This window comes from Theropithecus gelada, chromosome 16 (genome assembly GCF_003255815.1).
Source record: "Theropithecus gelada isolate Dixy chromosome 16, Tgel_1.0, whole genome shotgun sequence".
NCBI lineage: Eukaryota > Metazoa > Chordata > Mammalia > Primates > Cercopithecidae > Theropithecus > Theropithecus gelada.
This window is the reverse complement of record NC_037684.1, coordinates 42,693,140-42,712,083: the sequence shown is the minus strand read 5'-3', so window position 1 is coordinate 42,712,083 and position 18,944 is coordinate 42,693,140. Positions and strand designations below refer to the sequence as shown.

General features: G+C 37.5%; 1 protein-coding gene across 2 annotated transcripts in view; it reads left to right on the top strand.

Moving 5' to 3' along the window:
• ABCA5 (ATP binding cassette subfamily A member 5) overlaps positions 1–18,944 on the top strand; it is an 86,506-nt gene that overhangs the window by 21,883 nt on the left and 45,679 nt on the right. For both annotated transcript variants that reach the window (XM_025363034.1, XM_025363035.1), the window contains exons 8-11: positions 1,599–1,787; positions 3,217–3,364; positions 13,469–13,637; positions 16,103–16,161. In XM_025363034.1, coding sequence (XP_025218819.1) covers positions 1,599–1,787; positions 3,217–3,364; positions 13,469–13,637; positions 16,103–16,161 — 565 coding nt within the window. The remainder of the gene's footprint in view (positions 1–1,598; positions 1,788–3,216; positions 3,365–13,468; positions 13,638–16,102; positions 16,162–18,944) is intronic.

The window sequence follows — 18,944 nt, the reverse complement described above, 5'->3', positions numbered from 1 at the left end:
ATTTGCCATGAAAGACAGATTTTACTAAGTGATTGATAAGTGACTTAATAAATAAATGATGTAGCATCACTGTATCCCTGTATTTTTAGGAACGTTACAAAATAGTGTTAGGTTTAGATTTAGCTTTTGTCATATGATGTATTTCACATACAACTCCTCTGAGTCTATCTGTTATTCTCTTTATATAATGATGTATATAATTAAGACTGTCGAGTATTGGACTACTTTTGTTAATCTTCATGAAATCCTTACTCTTTCAAGTTAATTTATGCTCCATGATGATGATTTTTAAAGATATGTCTTTGCAAATGTAACTCCTTAGCAGTCTTGATATTCATTTGGTATATTGGCTGAATGATGGGTTTTAACAACGAGCCTTTATTTTAAGTGGTTCCATCTTCCATTCTGATTGGTTTATGTGCCCACCCTGTGTCAGTTGTTTTTTGGCTATCATTTCTGCTCTTTAAAATAATAAATTGCAGATAACGAACATAATTCTATATGTAATTGCCTGTTTTTTTTTTTTTTTTTAATGTTTAATTTTACTTTTTTGAGACAGGGTCTTGCTCTGTGACCCAGGCTGGAGTGCAGTGGCACCCTCATGGCTCATTACAGCCTTGACCTCCCAGGGTCAAGCAATCCTTCAACCTCAGCTTCCTGAGTAGCTGGGACTACAGTTGTGTGCCACCACACCTCACTAATTTTTGTATTATTACTTTTTAAATTTGTAGAGTTGAGGTATTCCTATGTGTCCAAGATTGGTCTTGAACTCTGGGCTCAAGTGATCCACTTGCCTTGGCCTCCCAAAGTGCTGGAATTGCATGAGTGAGCCACTGCACCAGGCCTTCTGTTTTTGTTTTTTTTTTTTTTTCCTTTTTAAACTGACTGTTTATCTTATGAATAAATTAAGTTTAAAAGATGGGTCTTGTACTTAAAGTTTTTGTTGATTTATTATTTTGTTCACATATTTTATGCAGCTTATTGCAGAAACACATGGCTATTTATGGTTTCTATAATGTAGAAGTGGTCATGTTTGCCTGTGATACAGATAAAAATACAGTCTTTAATATTTGTTAATTTAAGGCCAGGTGTAATGGCTCACACCTGTAATCCCAGCACTTTGGGAGGCCAAGACAGGAGGATTGCTTGAGGCAAGGAGTTTGAGACCAGCCTGGGCAACATGGTGAAACCCTGTCTCTACAAAAAAAATACTAAAATGCTGGACATGGTGCCCCACATCTGTAATCCCAGCTACACGGGAGGCTGAGGTGGGAGGATCACCTGAACCCAGGAGGTAGAGGTTGCAGTGATCCAAGATCACACCACTGAACTTCAGCTAGGGTGACAGAGCAAGACCCTGTCTCAAAAACAAAAACAAAAAACAAACACAAAAATATTTGTTAGTTTAAATTTTTAAGAGGTATATCACTGTTTGTATGAAAATAAAATACCTTACTACAGCATTTAGAAATTATAGTTGTATTTTAATGAATGTGTTTTTCATGAAAATAACTTGTTCTTTCAGAAACAAACTTTAATTTTGTTTTCATACCAGTGTATATGAACATTGCACTAACCTTAATATTTGTATTTTATAGGTATTTTTTGCTTTAATGCTGACACCTCTTTTTAAAAAATCAAAACATGTGGGAATAGTTGAATTTTTTATCACTGTGGCTTTTGGATTTATTGGTCTTATGATAATCCTCATAGAAAGTTTTCCCAAATCGTTAGTGTGGCTTTTCAGTCCTTTCTGTCACTGTACTTTTGTGATTGGTATCGCACAGGTAGGTAATATATTAATCTTACATTCACTAAATATTTTCTTTCTGTTTTATGTAGCTTCTTATACTCACATGGATACTACCTTTGATTTACCAAAAAAATTATTTTAAAATTTTAGCATGAGAAAGAAATGATTTCTAGAGTATATTTTACATCTAGTTTTATGTTTGTCCAATTTTAAGTTTTTAGTTAAATGTTCTCTTTATAAATTTTTCACTTTTTACTTCAGTGTATCTCAGTAATTTATTTCATTGCAGAAAGTCAGTTTGATAGTAACGTGTTTAAATATCAAGTAGTTCTTATTGCCTATGGCCTGGTTATATTGCTATCATTTGTACATTTATCTCAGAAGAATGTGTGGGAGAAAATTGTGTGTGGAGCAGAACAAATTTACTGTGAGTGTAGTGGTGGAATAAGTACGTCTGGTGGCTTTTGTTGGCCTAGGCTTCAGGAATTGTCATTCTAAATAACATTCAGACTTATAAATATTATTTTTATTAGTCCTTACAGAGGTAGTCAGGTTCTAAATGGAATAAGCCTTATAAGAAACGACTTTATAGTGGAACATAAATTTGGCTAATGTACAAATAAAAATATAATTACTAAATATAAGAAATTACTCATGTTGGTTGGATAGAAATTCTGATTTATGAGATATAATTAAATATTGAGTTAATCATTTTACTTGTTTGAGACCTAAGAGTGATTGTTATACATTTTGAGAGTCCATTGAGTCCCCAAGTCCACGTTCTCTAGGAACATAGAATTATAGATTCGTAGGTTTGTGTTGTGAGTGGGATGGCCTTTCAGTGTCATTGAATTTATCTTCTTCATTTTTATAGGTGAGGGACCTGAAGCCTAGAATAGTATAATTAAAACGTATTCACTTAATGGCAGGGCTAGGACCTCAAAGAGGCTTCAACCTCCAGTACATTTCTCTTTTCATGCTATCACAAATATCTACTATGAATACTTTAATAATTGTGTTAATTAATCAAAATATTTGCTTTCTTTTCACTATTGGAAAGATGCTAACCATAATTTTATTCTCTAATACTTAATTTGTTTGGCTTCCATATGGATCATAACCCTTTTGTTTGCATTTGTTATTATTAATATTGCAGTTTATTTTTATTTCATTTGTTAGTAATTACATTATAATTAAATACCCCTAGAGTGAATATATCCTAGTTAAAGATGCACAGCATTAAAAACATGATTGAAAGGAATTGGTTTGATAAACTTGTATTTTTGTAAAGTCTTTATTGTTTTCCTTATAAATTTATATTATTAATTTGGTAAACTGTTTATTCTGTTAAAAGGCCCAATTGGTTACTGTCACTCTGGATATGCTAAATAACTCTAAGTAGTGTTAGCTTTTGCTTGTTTTTGTCATTTTTATGTAATAAAGTTAGTGTTTCTATTTTTCAGGTCCTGCATTTAGAAGATTTTAATGAAGGTGCTTTATTTTCAAATTTGACTGCAGGCCCATATCCTCTAATTATTACAATTATCATGCTCACACTTAATAGTATATTCTATGTCCTCTTGGCTGTCTATCTTGATCAAGTCATTCCAGGTATGCAGATGGTTTTTGAATTTTACTTTAAAGATGTTTAGGCTTTTTTGCCCACGTAGGTTCAGCTTAATTTTAAGATTTTTTTCCTAGCCAGGGTACCCTAAGTCATATTCATTGTTAAAGCTTTTAATTTGACTTTAAATAAGTATATTTTGTACCTTAGGCTGTTGCCACTAGTGAACATAAAGAGATTGTGTAAAAAGAGAGCAGTTTGTTTTGAAAGCCTTAAGTCTCTAGTTGATCTTAACTTGGTCCTTCTTTATATCAGCCTTTTAACTTAAGTATTTTATTTTACCCTCTAAGGTCTAAAACTATGAAGTGATCTTGTAACTCCTACCATTTTCTTTATCTCCTGTCCACATCTATAGCCAATATAGCAAACTCCTATAGATTCAATAGTAATATTAAGTATCGAGCATCTTTCCTTTTCCCCTTGTTTTCCTCATTATCTGTGTCTGTATTCTACACCTGTACGGTCTTATATGGTAACTACTAGCCACGTGTGGCTTTTAAAATTTAAATTGATTACAATTAAATCAATTAACAATTTATTTTTTTCAGTAGCACAAGCCACATTCCAAGTGCTCAGTAGCCATATATGGGTGTTAGTTACTAAATTGCATGGTGCAATCTAGGTGTTCTGTAGAACATTTTGACCATTATGAAAGTTGCATTGTATAATACTAGTCTAGACTAGGGGTTTCCAACCCCCAGGACACGGACCTTACTAGTTGCCTGTGAGGAACTGAGCTGCACAGCAGGAGGCAAGTGAGTGAAGCCTCCTCTGTATTCACAGCTGCTCGCTTTACCACCTGAGCCCTGCCTCCTGTCAGATCAGTGGCAGTATTCGATTCTCATAGGAGTGTGAACCCTGTTGTGAACTGCGCGTGTGAAGGATCTAGGTTGCATGCTTCTTATGAGAATCTAATATCTGGTGATCTATCACTATCTCCCATCACCCCCAGATGGGATCGCCTAGTTGCAGAAAAGCAAGCTCAGGGCTCCCACTGATTCTACATTATAGTAAGTTGTATAATTATTTCATTATATATTACAATGTAATAATAATAGAAATAAAATCCACAATAAATGTAATGCATTTGAATCATCCTGAAACTATCCTTGACCCCGTCAAGGATAAAAAATTGTCTATCACAAAACCGGTCCCTGGTGCCAAAAAGGCTGGGGACCACTAGTCTAGACCATTGCAGTACCTCTCATCTAGTTACATACCTCAAGTCTGTCTGAGCACTTCACCCCTCTTTTTTTGAGGTTTTATTTTTTAATAGATTTTTGTGGAACAGGTGGTGTTTCGTTACATGAATAAGTTCTTTAGTGTTAATTTCTGAGATGTTGGTGCACCTATCACCCTAGCAATGTACACTGTACCCAGTGTGTAGTCTTTTATCCCTCACCCCCCTCCCACCTTTTCCCTGAGCCCCCATAATCCGTTGTATTGTTGCTATGTCTTTGCGTCCTCGAGAACTTAGAATAATGGTCTCCATTTCCATCCAGGTTGCTGCAAATGGCATTATTTTGTTCCTTTTTATGGATGAGTAGTATTCCATTGTGTGTGTGTGTGTGTGTGTGTGTGTGTGTGTATCCCATTTTCGTTATCCAGTTGTTGGGATGGGCATTTAGGCTGGTTCCATATTTTTGCAATTGTGAATTATACTGTTATAAACATGTGTGGGGAAGTATATTTTTCACATAATGATTTCTTTTCCTCTGGGTAGATGCCCAGGAGTGGGATTGCTGGATCAATCGGCAGACTTACTTTTTGTTCTTTAAGGAATCTCCACACTGTTTTCCATAGTGGTTTTACTAGTTTACATGCCCACCAACAGTGTAAAAGTGTTCCCTTTTCACCACATCCATGCCAACATCTATCATTTTTTGATGTTTCGATAATGGCCATTCTTGCAGGAGTAAGGTGGTATCACATTGTGATTTTGATCTGCATTTCCCTGATCATTAGTGATGTTGAGCATTTTTTCATGTTTGTTGGCCATTTGTATATCTTCTTAGAGTTATCTATTCTTGTCCTTAGCCTACTTCTTAATGGGATTGTTCGTTTTGTTCTTGCTGATTTGAGTTACTCATGGATTCTAGGTATTAGTCCTTTGTCAATGTATATATTATGAAATCTTTCTCCCACTCTGTGGGTTGTCTGTTAACTGCTAATTATTTCTTTTGCTATGGAGAAGCTTTTTGGTTTAATTAAGTCCCATCTATTTATCTTTTGTTGTTGCTGTTGCATTTGCTTTTGGGTTCTTGGTCATGACGTCTTTGCCCTTTTTTCTGATGTTATCTTCTCAAATTTTTATGGTTTCAGGTCTTAGATTTAAGTCTTTGATCTATCTTGAGTTGATTTTTGTATAGGGTGAGAGATGAGGATCCAGTTTCATTCTTCTACATGTGGCTTGCCAATTATCCCAGCACCATTTGTTGAGTGGGGTGTCCTTTCCCTACTTTTATGTTTTCGTTTGCTTACTGTTGGAGCAGTAACAGTTCCCAGAGGAATGCCAAGTACTGATAAAATCAACTGGAATCCTCTGTACCTGGCATCAGATCCCTTTGAAATGTGGCCAATCGGGCCGGGTGCGGTGGCTCAAGCCTGTAATCCCAGCACTTTGGGAGGCCGAGGCGGGCGGATCACGAGGTCAGGAGATCGAGACCATCCTGGCTAACACGGTGAAACCCCGTCTCTATTAAGAAATACAAAAAACTAGCCGGGCGAGGTGGCGGGCGCCTGTAGTCCCAGCTACTCGGGAGGCTGAGGCCGGAGAATGGCGTGAACCCGGGAGGCAGAGCTTGCAGTGAGCTGAGATCCGGCCACTGCACTCCAGCCTGGGCGACAGAGCGAGACTCCGTCTCAAAAAAAAAAAAAAAAAAAAAAGAAATGTGGCCAATCTAGAAGAAGAGTAGATATTTGAAAACAATGAGGAGTGTAGGTATTTTGAGGGGGAAAAGGGAGAAAATGGAACATGTTGTGTGGGCAGTTACCACTGTATACTATTTTCTTTTCTTTCCTTTCCTTTTCTTTCTTTCAAATGGGGTCTTGCTGTGTCTTTTTTGATACAGGGTCTTGCTGCGTCTTCCAGGCTGGAGTGCAGCGATATGATCACAGCTCACTGCAGCCTCAGCCTTCTGGGCTCAAGTGATCCCCTTGCCTCAGCCTCCCAAGTAGCTGGGGCTACAGGTGTGCACCACCACATCTGACTAATTTTTTTTTTTTTAATTTATTTATTATTATTATACTTTAAGTTGTAGGGTACATGTGCATAACGTGCAGGTTTGTTACATATGTATACTTGTGCCATGTTGGTGTGCTGCACCCATCAACTCATCATTTACATCAGGTATAACTCCCAATGCAATCCCTCCCCCCTCGCCCCTCCCCATGATAGGCCCCGGTGTGTGATGTTCCCCTTCCTGAGTCCAAGTGATCTCATTGTTCAGTTCCCACCTATGAGTGAGAACATGCGGTGTTTGGTTTTCTGTTCTTGTGATAGTTTGCTAAGAAAGATGGTTTCCAGCTGCATCCATGTCCCTACAAAGGACACAAACTCATCCTTTTTTATGGCTGCATAGTATTCCATGGTGTATATGTGCCACATTTTCTTAATCCAATCTGTCACTGATGGACATTTGGGTTGATTCCAAGTCTTTGCTATTGTGAATAGTGCCGCAATAAACATACGTGTGCATGTGTCTTTATAGCAGCATAATTTATAATCCTTTGGGTATATACCCAGTAATGGGATGGCTGGGTCGTATGGTACATCTAGTTCTAGATCCTTGAGGAATCGCCATACTGTTTTCCATAATGGTTGAACTAGTTTACAATCCCACCAACAGTGTAAAAGTGTTCCTATTTCTCCACATCCTCTCCAGCACCTGTTGTTTCCTGACTTTTTAATGATTGCCATTCTAACTGGTGTGAGATGGTATCTCATTGTGGTTTTGATTTGCATTTCTCTGATGGCCAGTGATGATGAGCATTTTTTCATGTGTCTGTTGGCTGTATGAATGTCTTCTTTTGAGAAATGTCTGTTCATATCCTTTGCCCACTTTTTGATGGGGTTGTTTGTGTTTTTCTTGTAAATTTGTTTGAGTTCTTTGTAGGTTCTGGATATTAGCCCTTTGTCAGATGAGTAGATTGCAAAAATTTTCTCCCATTCTGTAGGTTGCCTGTTCACTCTGATGGTAGTTTCTTTTGCCGTGCAGAAGCTCTTTAGTTTAATTAGATCCCATTTGTCAATTTTGGCTTTTGCTGCTGTTGCTTTTGGTGTTTTAGACATGAAGTCTTTGCCCATGCCTATGTCCTGAATGGTACTACCTAGGTTTTCCTCTAGGATTTTTATGGTATTAGGTCTAACATTTAAGTCTCTAATCCATCTTGAATTAATTTTCGTATAAGGAGTAAGGAAAGGATCCAGTTTCAGCTTTCTACTTATGGCTAGCCAATTTTCCCAGCACCATTTATTAAATAGGGAATCCTTTCCCCATTTCTTGTTTCTCTGAGGTTTGTCAAAGATCAGATGGCTGTAGATGTGTGGTATTATTTCTGAGGACTCTGTTCTGTTCCGTTGGTCTATATCTCTGTTTTGGTACCAGTACCATGCTGTTTTGGTTACTGTAGCCTTGTAGTATAGTTTGAAGTCAGGTAGCGTGATGCCTCCAGCTTTGTTCTTTTGACTTAGGATTATCTTGGAGATGCGGGCTCTTTTTTGGTTCCATATGAACTTTAAAGCAGTTTTTTCCAATTCTGTGAAGAAACTCATTGGTAGCTTGATGGGGATGGCATTGAATCTATAAATTACCTTGGGCAGTATGGCCATTTTCACGATATTGATTCTTCCTATCCATGAGCATGGTATGTTCTTCCATTTGTTTGTGTCCTCTTTTATTTCACTGAGCAGTGGTTTGTAGTTCTCCTTGAAGAGGTCCTTTACATCCCTTGTAAGTTGGATTCCTAGGTATTTGATTCTCTTTGAAGCAATTGTGAATGGAAGTTCATTCATGATTTGGCTCTCTGTTTGTCTGTTACTAGTGTATAAGAATGCTTGTGATTTTTGCACATTAATTTTGTATCCTGAGACTTTGCTGAAGTTGCTTATCAGCTTAAGGAGATTTTGGGCTGAGACAATGGGGTTTTCTAAATATACAATCATGTCATCTGCAAACAGGGACAATTTGACTTCTTCTTTTCCTAACTGAATACCCTTGATTTCTTTCTCTTGCCTGATTGCCCTAGCCAGAACTTCCAACACTATGTTGAATAGGAGTGGTGAGAGAGGGCATCCCTGTCTTGTGCCAGTTTTCAAAGGGAATTTTTCCAGTTTTTGCCCATTCAGTATGATATTGGCTGTGGGTTTGTCATAAATAGCTCTTATGATTTTGAGGTACATTCCATCAATACCGAATTTATTGAGCGTTTTTAGCATGAAGGGCTGTTGAATTTTGTCAAAAGCCTTTTCTGCATCTATTGAGATAATCATGTGGTTCTTGTCTTTGGTTCTGTTTATATGCTGGATTATGTTTATTGATTTGCGAATGTTGAACCAGCCTTGCATCCCAGGGATGAAGCCCACTTGATCATGGTAGATAAGCTTTTTGATGTGTTGCTGAATCCGGTTTGCCAGTATTTTATTGAGGATTTTTGCATCGATGTTCATCAGGGATATTGGTCTAAAATTCTCTTTTTTTGTTGTGTCTCTGCCAGGCTTTGGTATCAGGATGATGTTGGCCTCATAAAATGAGTTAGGGAGGATTCCCTCTTTTTCTATTGATTGGAATAGTTTCAGAAGGAATGGTACCAACTCCTCCTTGTACCTCTGGTAGAATTCAGCTGTGAATCCATCTGGTCCTGGACTTTTTTTGGTTGGTAGGCTATTAATTATTGCCTCAATTTCAGAGCCTGCTATTGGTCTATTCAGGGATTCAACTTCTTCCTGGTTTAGTCTTGGAAGAGTGTAAGTGTCCAGGAAATTATCCATTTCTTCTAGATTTTCCAGTTTATTTGCATAGAGGTGTTTATAGTATTCTCTGATGGTAGTTTGTATTTCTGTGGGGTCGGTGGTGATATCCCCTTTATCATTTTTAATTGCGTCGATTTGATTCTTCTCTCTTTTCTTCTTTATTAGTCTTGCTAGTGGTCTGTCAATTTTGTTGATCTTTTCAAAAAACCAACTCCTGGATTCATTGATTTTTTGGAGGGTTTTTTGTGTCTCTATCTCCTTCAGTTCTGCTCTGATCTTAGTTATTTCTTGCCTTCTGCTAGCTTTGGAATGTGTTTGCTCTTGCTTCTCTAGTTCTTTTAATTGCGATGTTAGAGTGTCAATTTTAGATCTTTCCTGCTTTCTCTTGTGGGCATTTAGTACTATAAATCTCTTGTGGGCATTTAGTGCTATAAATTTCCCTCTAAACACTGCTTTAAATGTATCCCAGAGATTCTGGTATGTTGTATCTTTGTTCTCATTGGTTTCAAAGAACATCTTTATTTCTGCCTTCATTTCGTTATGTACCCAGTAGTCATTCAGGAGCAGGTTGTTCAGTTTCCATGTAGTTGAGCAGTTTTGATTGAGTTTCTTAATCCTGAGTTCTAGTTTGATTGCACTGTGGTCTGAGAGACAGTTTGTTATAATTTCTGTTCTTGTACATTTGCTGAGGAGTGCTTTACTTCCAATTACGTGGTCAATTTTGGAGTAAGTACGATGTGGTGCTGAGAAGAATGTATATTCTGTTGATTTGGGGTGGAGAGTTCTATAGATGTCTATTAGGTCTGCTTGCTGCAGAGATGAGTTCAATTCCTGGATATCCTTGTTAACTTTCTGTCTCGTTGATCTGTCTAATGTTGACAGTGGAGTGTTGAAGTCTCCCATTATTATTGTATGGGAGTCTAAGTCTCTTTGTAAGTCTCTAAGGACTTGCTTTATGAATCTGGGTGCTCCTGTATTGGGTGCATATATATTTAGGATAGTTAGCTCTTCCTGTTGAATTGATCCCTTTACCATTATGTAATGGCCTTCTTTGTCTCTTTTGATCTTTGATAGTTTAAAGTCTGTTTTATCAGAGACTAGTATTGCAACCCCCGCTTTTTTTTGTTCTCCATTTGCTTGGTAAATCTTCCTCCATCCCTTTATTTTGAGCCTATGTATGTCTCTGCGTGTGAGATGGGTCTCCTGAATACAGCAGACTGATGGGTCTTGACTCTTTATCCAGTTTGCCAGTCTGTGTCTTTTAATTGGAGCATTTAGTCCATTTACATTTAAGGTTAAGATTGTTATGTGTGAACTTGATCCTGCCATTATGATATTAACTGGTTATTTTGCTCATTAGTTGATGCAGTTTCTTCCTAGCCTCGATGGTCTTTACATTTTGGCATGTTTTTGAGATGGCTGGTACCGGTTGTTCCTTTCCATGTTGAGTGCTTCCTTCAGGGTCTCTTGTAAGGCAGGCCTAGTGGTGACAAAATCTCTAAGCATTTGCTTATCTGTAAAGGATTTTATTTCTCCTTCACTTATGAAACTTAGTTTGGCTGGATATGAAATTCTGGGTTTAAAATTCTTTTCTTTAAGAATGTTGAATATTGGCCCCCACTCTCTTCTGGCTTGTAGAGTTTCTGCCGAGAGATCTGCTGTGAGTCTGATGGGCTTCCCTTTGTGGGTAACCCGACCTTTCTCTCTGGCTGCCCTTAAGATTTTTTCCTTCATTTCAACTTTGGTGAATCTGGCAATTATGTGTCTTGGAGTTGCTCTTCTCGAGGAGTATCTTTGTGGCGTTCTCTGTATTTCCTGGATTTGAATGTTGGCCTGCCCTACTAGGTTGGGGAAGTTCTCCTGGACGATATCCTGAAGAGTGTTTTCCAACTTGGTTCCATTTTCCCCCTCACTTTCAGGCACCCCAATCAGATGTAGATTTGGTCTTTTTACATAATCCCATACTTCTTGCAGGCTTTGTTCATTTCTTTTTCTTCTTTTTTCTTTTGGTTTCTCTTCTCGCTTCATTTCATTCATTTGATCCTCAATCGCTGATACTCTTTCTTCCAGTTGATCGAGTCGGTTACTGAAGCTTGTGCATTTGTCACGTATTTCTCGTGTCATGGTTTTCATCTCTTTCATTTCGTTTAGGACCTTCTCTGCATTAATTACCCTAGCCATCAATTCTTCCACTTTTTTTTCAAGATTTTTAGTTTCTTTGCGCTGGGTACGTAATTCCTTCTTTAGCTCTGAGAAATTTGATGGACTGAAGCCTTCTTCTCTCATCTCGTCAAAGTCATTCTCTGTCCAGCTTTGATCCGTTGCTGGCGATGAGCTGCGCTCCTTTGCCGGGGGAGATGCGCTCTTATTTTTTGAATTTCCAGCTTTTCTGCCCTGCTTTTTCCCCATCTTTGTGGTTTTATCTGCCTCTGGTCTTTGATGATGGTGATGTACTGATGGGGTTTTGGTGTAGGTGTCCTTCCTGTTTGATAGTTTTCCTTCTAACAGTCAGGACCCTCAGCTGTAGGTCTGCTGGAGATTGATTGAGGTCCACTCCAGACCCTGTTTGCCTGGGTATCAGCAGCAGAGGCTGCAGAAGATAGAATATTTCTGAACAGCGAGTGTACCTGTCTGATTCTTGCTTTGGAAGCTTCCTCTCAGGGGTGTACTCCACCCTGTGAGGTGTGGGGTGTCAGACTGCCCCTAGTGGGGGATGTCTCCCAGTTAGGCTACTCAGGGGTCAGGGACCCACTTGAGCAGGGAGTCTGTCCCTTCTCAGATCTCAACCTCCGTGTTGGGAGATCCACTGCTCTCTTCAAAGCTGTCAGACAGAGTCGTTTGCGTCTGCAGAGGTTTCTGCTACGTTTGTTATTGTTTACTGTGCCCTGTCCCCAGAGGTGGAGTCTACAGAGACAGGCAGGTTTCCTTGAGCTGCTGTGAGCTCCACCCAGTTCGAGCTTCCCAGCAGCTTTGTTTACCTACTTAAGCCTCAGGAATGGCGGGCGCCCCTCCCCCAGCCTCGCTGCTGCCTTGCCGGTAGATCACAGACTGCTGTGCTAGCAATGAGGGAGGCTCCGTGGGTGTGGGACCCTCCCGGCCAGGTGTGGGATATGATCTCCTGGTGTGCCTGTTTGCTTAAAGCGCAGTATTGGGGTGGGAGTTACCCGATTTTCCAGGTGTTGTGTGTCTCAGTTCCCCTGGCTAGGAAAAGGGATTCCCTTCCCCCTTGCGCTTCCCAGGTGAGGCAATGCCTCGCCCTGCTTCAGCTCTCGCTGGTTGGGCTGCAGCAGCTGACCAGCACCGATGGTCCGGCACTCCCCAGTGAGATGAACCCAGTACCTCAGTTGAAAATGCAGAAATCACCGGTCTTCTGTGTCGCTGGCGCTGGGAGTTGGAGACTGGAGCTGTTCCTATTCGGCCATCTTGCTCCGCCCCCCCCTAATTTTTTATATTTTTTGTAGAGACAAGGTTTTGCCATGTTGCCCAGGCTGGTCTCAAACTCCTGGGCTCAAGCAATATGCCAGCCTCTGCCTTCCAAAGTGTTGGGATTATAGGTGAGAGCCACCATGCCTAGCCTCACTGTTTACCATTTCTAAGTCTCATATTTCTATCCTGTTGCTTTGTTACTCTCCCTAATTCTGTAGTCTTTTCCATGAAGCATATCTACTTTTCTAGATACTACGTTGTTTTCAAAGACCATTTAAGATGGTGCCCATTCAAGTCTTCAACGCATTCAGCCTGCGTTGTGTTCTTGCCGTTTGCCATCTGCTTGTACTCATAAAGGTTTTAGTTCTATTAGCATAGAAAATGTGCTTTATTCACTTTTACATCCCACTCAGCGATTCTGAAACTATTTATGGACTGGAATTATTTATCAATAAAACTGTGATTCATACAAGATTGATTTAATACTTTACTCCTAAACTTTATTTACTTATTACTTTCTAATGACAAATGAAAATGGTATATATTTATTGTGTACAACATGATGTTTGGAAATATATGTATGTTGCAGAATGGTACCTAAACTTTAGATGCAGGTTGTCATATGTTTCAAATGCTGTCTTTATGATTTAAAAACTAATCATGATAACTCAGTTTTTTGATGTTTATTTTTCAGGGGAATTTGGTTTACGGAGATCATCTTTATATTTTCTGAAGCCTTCATATTGGTCAAAGAGCAAAAGAAATTATGAGGAGTTATCAGAGGGCAATGTTAACGGGAATATTAGTTTTAGTGAAATTATTGAGCCTGTTTCTTCAGAATTTGTAGGAAAAGAAGCCATAAGGTATGGTTCAATCTTTGGCAATTTATGTATAAGAACTGCTGATGGAATCTGCCACATTTAAATCCTGTTCTTTAAATATGTATGTATGGTATCTTAGATTTGGTACGTACACCATGATTTTAAAACGTTAATAAGGGCTACTTTTCTCTTTTTCTTTTTTTCTTTGCAACCATTTAGAATAAAGTTGGTGCTAGGTTTGAAATTTTATGTTTCTTTCTTTCTGTTTTTTGAGACGGAATCTCACTCTGTTGCCCAGCCTGGAGCACAGTGGCACAATCTTGGTTCACTGTAACCTCCGCCTCCCAGATTCAAACAATTCTTGTGCCTCAGCCTCTCAAGTAGTTGGGTCTACAGGCATGCGCCACCATGCCTGGCTAATTTTTATATTTTTGGTAGAAACAGGGTTTCACTATGTTGGCGAGACTGGTCTCGAATTCCTAGCCTCAAGTGATCCACCTGCCTTGGCCTCCCAAAGTGCTGGGATTACAGGCATGAGCCACCACACTTGTTCCCTGAAATTTTATGTTTGAATGGAAAATTTTTAAAGTAATAAAACCCGATGTTTATACAATTAATGTTTAAAGCTTTTCCCATTTTGTAGATGGAAACATGATAAATATTAACTCTATAATTTTATTCATGCTACATTGTCTTATATAGCATATTAAATTGTCATCTGTTAATTTCATAGACTTTTAGGGTTTTTTGACATAATTAGAGCATTTCATTACTTTAACTTTTAAGAACCAAAGAAATTCATTACTATTCCTTGTTAGGTCAGTCAGTACCAAATTTAGAAATAACATTAGGTAAAAGAAATAAAATGAAATTAAAAAGTGAAGCATAGTATTTTTTAAATTTAAGAAAAATATAAAAATTCCAGAGAGAGTCAAAATACTTAAGAGGTAATTTGTTGGCCAGTGGCCTGCTTTCTCAAGGGTAAATTTTAACTGATTAACAAATCATTTCCTTAACAAAATATGAAAAAATAAGGTAGAATAAGAAAATCACTTCACATTTGTTAATGGTTTGAAATTTTTGCTGACATGAAATGACATCTGATTTATATCCCCCTTCACTGATGTAACAAGTGTTTGATAATCAGAAATGAAAAAAACAATCCATAAATTGCTTAAATCAAATGCTTCACTTAGTTTTAGAAGTTGGGTTGGCATGAAAAATGAATCAATGGCACTTACAATGGAAAGGAATACTATGCTTTTCTCTTGTACCTTCTTTAAAATAATTTTATAGTTGATCCCTGAAAAACACAAGTTTGAACTACACCAGTTCACTTGCACATGGAATTTTTTCAGTAAATATATTGGAAATTTTTTTGGAGATTTGCAACAATTTGAAAAAACTCACAGGTGAACTATTAGCCTAGAAATACCAAAAACAAATAAGTATGTCATGAATGCATAACATATTTATAGATATTAGTCTATTTTAACATTTACTACCATAAAATATACACAGATTATAGTAAGTTATACTTTATCAAAGCTTAATGTACACAATACTGACAGACCATACATTATATGCCAATGCACAGTTGAGAGAAATATAAACAAATGTGAAGATGCAGTATTAAATCATAGCTGCATAATATTAACCACAGTATTACTCTACCACTGCAATAATTTTGTAGCACTTTCTTTTGCTGTTATGGTGAGCTTATGTGCTCCAAGTATATACTTCAAATGCCATGTGACTCAAATTATCTCCTTGTGAGCCGTTCATCTCTCCAGTAAATTGCATATCATGATGAAAAGTAATGTCTCAGGGTTCTTGCTTATTTTTTATCATGTTTAGTGCAATACCATAAGCCTTGAATAGCATTATGGGATCCATAGGAATTGCCACTAGTGATGCTGGAAGTGCTCTCAAGAAGCAGAGAAAGGTCATGACATTATAAGAAAACATTGAATTACTTGATATTTACCATAGATTGAGGTCTGTGGGTGCGGTTGCCTGTCATTTCGGATGGAGTATGCATCTTGTTAATCTTATAAATAGATGATGTAAATTGATGGCATCGATAAATACAGTATAATACTGTAAATATATATATTTTTCCTTATAATGTTCTTAACATTTTCTTTCCTCTAGTATACTTTATAAAAATAAAGCATTTAACATGTAAAACCTCTGAAATATATGCTAACCAACTGTTTATGTTATCTGCAAGACTTCCTATCAATGGTAGGCTATTAATAGATTAGTTTTAGGGGAGTAAAAATGTTATATGTGAATTTTCAACTGTGTGTGGGAATTGGCACTCCTAACCTGTGTTTTCAAGCATCAATTGTATAGTTATTATCAACTTTATTTGGTTCATTGCTTTAGTAGGAAAGTACTTTATTTTATTATTATTATAAAATATAGCTTTGATAAAAATATACATGTAAACAAACACACATAAATTGCTTTAAATACTTAAAATATAAAACTTTATATTTCAGAATTAGCGGTATTCAGAAAACATACAGAAAGAAAGGTGAAAATGTGGAGGCTTTGAGAAGTAAGTAGTTTTCCTAGTATTCAGGCCATAATATTTAAAGTACAAATAGAAAAATAATTTGCATAGCTTGTGGGAAATTTAAACTTCTTTACCATGATTTTATGTCTTGCTTTTATTTTGTTTTGTTTTGTTTTGTTTTATTTTATTTTATTTTATTTTATTTTATTTTATTTTATTTTATTTTATTTTATGTTTTGAGATGGAGTCTCGCTCTGTCGCCCAGGTTGTAGTGCAATGACATTCTCTTGGCTCATTGCAACCTCTGCCTCCTGGGTTCAAGTGATTCTCCTGCCTTAGCCTCTTGAGTAGCTGGGATTACAGGTGCATGCTACCATGCCCAGCTATTTTTTGTATTTTTATAGAGACGGGGTTTCACCATGTTGGCCAGGCTCGTCTCGAACTCCTGACCTCAGGTGATTCGCCCACCTCAGGCTCCCAAAGTGCTGGAATTACAGGCATGAGCCACTGTGCCCAGCCTGTCTTGCTTTTTGAGATACTTTCATTTATGTGATTAATATTAAAAATAAAACTAACAACATGAACTTTGTAAAAGTAAAATGTATTATCTATTAAAATAAAAAATACTCAATTATTTGAATAAGGCTATGTCCTTGTTTCTCTTTATTATTTTGCATGTATATACATGTTAGTTTTTTAAAAATTCATTTGGCCTATCATAGGGTTTTTCAACCTCAGCACTACTGACATTTTGGTCTTGATAATTCTTTGTTGTGAAGAACTGTTCTTTATTGTAGAATGTTTAGCATTGTGTCAATGTGTTAGTCAGTCCCCAGAACCAATAGAATACACACACACTCACACAGACACACAGACACACACACCGGTATGAGTGTAGGGTGGGGGATTAGGGGAGGTTTGTTTTAAATAATTACTTCATGAAATCGTGGGGTCTGGTAAATGTAGACATCTGTAAGGTGGCTTGGAAACTCAGGCAAGAGTTGAAGTTTCAGTCTTGAGTCCAAAATTTGTAGACAGGCTCACAGGCTGCAAACTCATGTAGGAGTCTGTTACATTCTTGAGGCAGGACTGTTCCAAGGAACTTCAGTTTTTTCTCTTAAGGCCTTCAACTGATTGAATAAGGTTTACCATTATTATCAAGACTAATCAAGTTTAAGTCAGATGATTATAAAAGTTAACGACATCTACAGCAACATCTACATCAGTATTTGACCAAATAACTGGGCACCATAGCCTAGCCAGGGGGACCCATGAAATTGACCTTCACAGGCAACATCCCTGGCTTTGATCACTGAAGAGAGGAGTTCTGCCTCAAGAATGTAACTAATTATTGCATGAGTTTCCAGCCTGTCAGACTATGAATTTTGGACCCAAGACTGCAACTTTAACTCTTGCCTGAGTTTTCAACTTGCCCTACAAATTTTTGGGACTTACTAGACCCCACAATCTTCTCAAGCAATTTCTTAAAATAAACCTTCCCTAATCCTCCAACCCCACACTCATACTTGCTCCATTGTGTGTGTGTGTGTGTATTCTATTGGTTCTGGAGACTGACACACTGCTAAACATCCCTTGCACACTGCTAAACATCCTCTCCCAGTTGTAACAACCAAAGATGTCTCCAGGCTTTGCCAAACGTCTTCTAGGAGGCAAATTAATTAATTAAGAAGAGTAGGTATAGTGGTATATTAATAGGGCTTTAGTTTGCATTTGCCTAATAACTAATGTTATTAATCACCTTTTTATATGATTATTGGCATTTGGAGGTTTTCCTTTATGAAATGCCTATTTAAGTTCTTTTCACATTTTTGTTTCAAGACCTTTGTTAGATACAGGTATTTAAATATTTGATCTCAGTCTGAGACTTGCCTTTTAATTCTACTAGTAGTATCTTTTGACAAACACAAGTTCTTAATTTGAATGAAGTCCAATTTATGAATCTGTTCTTTTATGGTTATAGTGCTTTTCACATCTTTTTATTCAACATTGGAGATTATATATAACCTCCAATGTAAGTTATTGGAATAACTAATTAATTATAATTGTAGTAACAATTACAAGTAATTGTTTCTAATGCAAAGAAGCAAGAGAATGAAATAAAAGGCATCCAGATTGGAAAGAATGCAGTAAAATTATTTGCAGTTGACACAATAATCTATTTTTAAAATCTTTTAGATTGACAAAAAATAATAGTGGAACTAAACAGTGAGTTTTGCAAGATGATAGGATACATGATAAATAATGGAAAAATTAATTGTATTTCTATATGTTACCAACACATAATTGGAAATTAAAATTAAAAATAGCATTTAGCATCAAAAATATGCTTACAGGTAAATAAGACAAAAGATGTAAAAGACATATCCTGAAAAGTACAAAACATTGCTGAGAGAAATTAAAGAAGATTTAAATAAATAGAAATACCACGTTCATGAGGCAGAACACTTAACATTTGGTTGTTGAGTTCCCTTTCTTCTTTTAACTTAGATTACTGGCCTTAGGATCTGAGACTTTTTCCTTCTTGTTTTATATTTTAGCCTTCTTAGTCTAGTTTTTGTTGTTGTTGTTTGTTTTTGAGACAGGGTCTTGCTCTGTCCCCCAGGCTGGAGGGCAGTGGCACAGTCTTGGCTTATCATAGCCCTGACTTCCCAGGCTCAAGTGATTCTCCCACCTCAACCTCACGAGTAGCTGGGACTACAGGTGCCACGAAGCCCAGCTAATTTTTGTATTTTTTGTAGAGATGGGGTTTCACCATGTTGCCCAGGCTAGTCTCGAATTCCTGGGCCCAAGTGATCCTCCTGCCT